The sequence below is a fragment of the Hippocampus comes genome, unplaced genomic scaffold, assembly GCF_001891065.2.
Source record: "Hippocampus comes isolate QL1 unplaced genomic scaffold, H_comes_QL1_v1.1 scaffold93, whole genome shotgun sequence".
NCBI lineage: Eukaryota > Metazoa > Chordata > Actinopteri > Syngnathiformes > Syngnathidae > Hippocampus > Hippocampus comes.
In genome coordinates this window covers 70,551-75,805 of record NW_017805481.1, presented here as the reverse complement: position 1 = coordinate 75,805, position 5,255 = coordinate 70,551, and the positions used below count along the sequence as shown (strand labels likewise).

The following is a 5,255-nucleotide window of genomic DNA, read 5'->3' as shown; positions in this document are numbered from 1 at the left end:
ACACACACACACACACACACACACACACACACACACACACACACACACACACACACACACACGTGTCTTCTCACCTGAATGTTCTTCTCGCAATCGGTCTGCTGGTGCAAGGCCAGCTCACTCTCCAGGACAAACTTCTTGCCACACTTGTCACAGATCTGCATCCTCCTGTGCGTTACGTTCATGTGCTTCTCCAGGTACCAGCGTGTGTTGAACACGCGAGGGCACTTTTCACACGCCAGCATCTCCTTCTCTCCCTCAGCCTTGCCGCTCGGGACCATGACACCTGCGGACACCGGCGGAGTGGAACGGGCAGAACGCCGTTGGATCTTTGCTGTCTCGGTGTGCTTCCGTCGCCCCCGGGTGGTCATTCCTGAGGATGGCGAGTTTAGAGACGTTCGGAGACTCTTCCTCTGTGGCTGGCCGGAAGCGCAACTCGCACTTCTGTGGGCCCTCTTTGACCTCGTTCTTCGTCTTTCGATCTCCTCATCCTCGTACTCATCCTCGTAGGGGCTCTCATCTTCAACCTCTTCCCCATCTTCATCATCCTCACTGCAACCTCTTTCCAAGTCGTCTCCAGCCGCATCGCCTTTGTTGTCGCCCTTGGAAACGTGGAGGGTCTGATTGTTGAGATTTACCTCCACTATGATCTGCTCACGCTTAAAACCCTCCTCCTGTCCGTCCTCCTCTTCGTCGTCATCTTCGGTCTCCTCTGAAGTGTCCTCATCGTCCTGCGTGCGTATGCCTCGTCCTGCCGCACCCTCACGGAAATACTGCTGAGCGCTGTCAGCCGCCGTCTTGGTCGCCATTTTGTTGTCCACCAGTACAGAGTAGGGCTTGCCACCCGCCTCCCTCTTGTAGAGCTTTCCCGTCAGGTCCACCTCTGGCATGGGGGGGCGGTAGAAGGACTGTGACACCTGCGGCCTGCGGCCCTCTTCCTGTGACATCCCGCCCAGGCACGGGGCAGAGACCTCCTGCTTGAGGCTTTGGCGGGATTTCATGAAAGGTTACGAAGCTGAAGTGGCTCCACAAAGAGGGGTAAGGTGCACCGAACCCCCACCTTCCCTCAAGAGGAAGGAGGGGATGAGGTGTATGAGACAGTCAACCGGATTCAAACAACGCGTCCATATCATCCATGGAGGGAAACTACAACGGAAAGGCGTACAACCTGTCACAGACGCGCCGCCATAAACTTTAAAATAGCAGTTGACGAAGCTTAAGTTCACTTCCTGTGAAGGGCAGAGCAGGTAAGGTCGAAGAAAGGAACACCTCACGTCTTTCTGCCATCTGGGGCCATGAGCAGAGCATCACCTACAAGAAGCAGAAACACACACTGATGAGTTGGGGGGGAAGAGAGAGGTGGAAAAAAAAAACTCTTCCGCTGTTATGATACAAAAAAAAAAACCAAAAAGTCTACAACAAAATGACAGCGACGCCCATGAAAGTCACAACCGCATTTGCACTGCTGAGAATACAAGGGTAAACCACAAGTCCTCAGAAATGAATGGGTGTGCACTCAATTACATACAATAAATCCTTTACATGCTGTCGAAGTTAAGCAAAGTCAACAGACGATCAGTGCTCAAGAATCATCCATCCAGTCATCCATTTTTTGAACCATTTCATCAACGATGCAGACACTTTGATGAAAATAAAAACATGCCTATTTCTGGATCGTCACTAAAAACACATTTTTTCGCCCAATTTAAAAAATCTCTTGCCTGCAATATCTGCATTGTATCAGAAGTGAAAAATGTGTATCAGGACACCTCTAAATATTAACAACATAGATTTACACTTGTAGGATAAGTAAGAATTGTAAAATCTTTTTTTGATGAATCTGCAATATGAATGACAGCCGCCTGGCTATTATCAACATCTTTTACAACATTAAAATTTCAGAATGTATATACCCGCTGGATTATCCATCACAACCAAATAAATTTGACAAAATTTGAAAAAAAAAAAGACCACTTTCACCCTTTCATGCACCCTCTAACCTGATAACATGATAAGCTGTCCACTGTTGTAACCGCTGTCCTTGAAAGGGTTAATATGTGAACGACTGTTTTTCTCCCACCCATTTGAAAACAACAGTGCACGTTACCTGAAAATGCCACCATTTAAGGCCTAAAGCATGGCAAGGGCTGTAACCACAGCAATGCTCAAAACATAAAAAGGCTACAAGAATGACTTGAAGCGCACACATCCAAGCACGTGCGTGTACTCGGCTGACTGCGAGTTGACCTCACACAACCTCGCAACCGGGCTCTCCATTATCAGTGTTCAGCGGGGCGGGTTGCTCGCTAGAGAAGCGGCGGCAGAAACAAGCAACACCACGTGTCTGTTCTTGCAGAAAACACCACATTTCTTGTACTATCGCTGTGTCGCAGGTATCTTATGCGGCGCCTGCATTAATAAAACAACATTTACGACAGAGGCAACAATCAGTACAAAGAGAGGACAGTGCAAACAAAAACCATGAGAGACAAGGGTTAATGGTTACCTCGACTAGAGGCCAGTATGCCATATCAGAATTCAACTGGGTTCTGAGGCATGTTGACAGCGATAAAGCCAAAATAGCCTTCAGTCACCATGTGATCCAAGCATAAAATTGTCCGAAGGGCAGTCAAAAAGTAACGAGCCCATTTTAACTTGCCCGACTTATAGTTCATTTTTTTTTTTTTTAACTGAAATTTCAACAGTGTGTTATAAATAAACTGTTTGAAAAATATTGTTTGAAGTAGCTACTTTGTGAAAGCCATTTTGGAAAAGACATCATTGTTGCATGTCCGCCAGAAGAGCTGTGATTGAATTCCTTATTTTGAAAGAGGAGCTACACCCAAAAAATAAATAAACGCAAAAATCTGGTTCAGGGGGATGCTGCAATAGGCCACAGCACTGTCAAAGAGTGGGCATGCAGGTTCAATGAAGATTAATGTTTAAGGGACTGTATGAGCAGTATGACGGTTTTATACTGCCCCCAGGTGGCCAAGACGGGCACACCAGAAAGATAGTGTGCCAAAAACTGTTATATTCGCTGCTAACCATCCATCCATCCATCCATTTTCTAATCCGCTTATCCCCCACGAGGGTTGCGGAAGTGCTGGAGACGATCCCAGCTGTCTTCGGGCAGGAGGCGGAGTCCATCCTAAACTGGTTGCCAGCCAATCGCAGCCGCACACAAAGACGAACAACCAATACGCGCTCACCATCACACCTAGGAACAATTTCAAGTGTTCCGTTAACATGCCATGAATGTGGGAGGAAACCCGAGTACCCGGAGAAAACCCACGTAGAACATGCAAATTTCACACAGGAAGGCCAGAGCCAGGATCGAAACCTGCACCTCTGCACTCTGAGGCGGACGTGCTAACCAGTCGACCACAGTGTCGCACTCTATTTGCTTTCATTTTTTTTTTTAATTAAGCCCTTTGTTGTTTTTTGAAGCACAACATTATAATTGTTAGTTTTGTGTCACTAAATTGACTATTCTACGTGGGCAACTAGTTGATGAAGCGCAGCATCCAAGAGTGAAAATACAATCCAACTGTTTACTGTCCTTTGAGGTGCTCACAGTCAGATACTTTATATCTGAGAATATTAGGTTTGGACAATTTTAAGTTAAATAAGGTTTCCAAAAGAATAACTGATTTTCAAAATAGATGTTAATACATTTGATTAGTTTTAATTTGTTGTTGAACTTCTAAACCTGGCTACTGTTTTAAATTGCGAAAAAAAAGCACAATATTGCCCCCTTTAAGTCATTTTTGTTTGCACGAGTTTGACAATTGATCATTTCATTCAAAAGCACCAACGAGACTCTCCTTTTGTACAGTATGCCCGAGACGTCCTGAGAATGGGAGCATAACAAGCACATGGGAAAAGCGAGCTTGGTTGTGATGGAGCGACTCGGCCGTATTTGACACAAAGCCGACTAGATTATCCCGAGTGGGGATGACAGGGGAACACAAACTGCAAGAAAAAAAGCCCCCACTGGCACGCTAGCAGCTTATAATATCCCATTTCGCCCTTCACAAATTAACCTGATTAATACGCCAAACACATGCGCGGCATGCGGTTACGCAACACCCGTATTGAGCAAAAATGCCTCCACTGCTTCGTATTATCGTCGATGAGTCATTTGAGAGTTTCGCTCAGTGTGAAAAAATGCACTTTGATGTGGCTTCACAATATCTTTTGTACATTGCAGAGATAATTCCTCTGTGTGTAAATTTTTTTTTATCTTTTTTTGATAAATAAGTAAAAAAAAGTAAAAATCAGCTGATTTTAACTGATCTCGTTAGTAAGCGATATCATTATTCTCAGCCATATCAAAATGTTCTATTCGACTTCATTCGTGCCTTAACTGACACTTGCAAGAAGCCAAAACTGGTTTCATATGGAGTAGGCTGCAATGTAACTCACACAAACACCGAATAGAATGAAAGAGTGGCTTTCAGATGACATGGAAGCTTCATACTGCAAACCCACAGCGCAGTACTATGCGCAACAACATAAAATGGGGCAAGTGTTCACAAGTGTGGAGCTGACAGTGACCTGGGAAGCACTCAAGCTCGCTGGCGCTCAGACTTTAATGAGCTTTTCACCGCTTGCAGGGAAGGAACCGTGCGAGGGTTCACATTCCACACTCTTGGCAAACTCGTAAAAACCGAACCCTCTCACTTTGTGCCCTGCTGCGGGGGGTCCCCAAAGCGTCTCTAAGTATTGGACTCCCAATCATGTCGTTTGGGAAATATGAATATTATAAGAATGAAATCCTAATAGAGGTACCGGTATATTTTTTAAAAATGTATTATTTATTAAAGAAAATTGTCATAATGGTATTGGGGCGGGGGGCACTTGTGTAGCCCACTATCAAAAACCAAGACTTTATAGACAAAGGGGAAAAGACATTGGGTTCACTTCATTGCTCACACCAACATTAGGGAGGTTGTTTCACTTAACCTGCATTGATGACTCAAAACAAAACTAAAAACGATTTCAAACCACAAAAGGAGACTTTTAGTGGTTTTGAAAGAGTGACACTCCAAAACCACGGTAACCTTGGAACTGGTAACTGGCGCATGCCTACACCTAATTTCCTCATATTCTTATGTAATTTTACTATTTTTTGTCCCACGACGTTATGACTTTCACAAATAAAATTATGCTTCTCCCACACAGCATTCCAATTTGGTCCCCCTAATTGTTATGACTATTCACCCATAACAATATGATTTTACCCCCCCCCC

The 5,255-nt window shown here is 44.8% G+C and overlaps 1 protein-coding gene across 1 annotated transcript in view; it reads right to left on the bottom strand.

The window, feature by feature from the left end:
• Positions 1–5,255, bottom strand: part of znf652 (zinc finger protein 652) — a 14,801-nt gene that overhangs the window by 7,476 nt on the left and 2,070 nt on the right. Inside the window, exon 2 of the mRNA XM_019875720.1 lies at positions 75–1,311. Coding sequence (XP_019731279.1) covers positions 75–1,001 — 927 coding nt within the window. The 5' untranslated portion in view covers positions 1,002–1,311. The remainder of the gene's footprint in view (positions 1–74; positions 1,312–5,255) is intronic.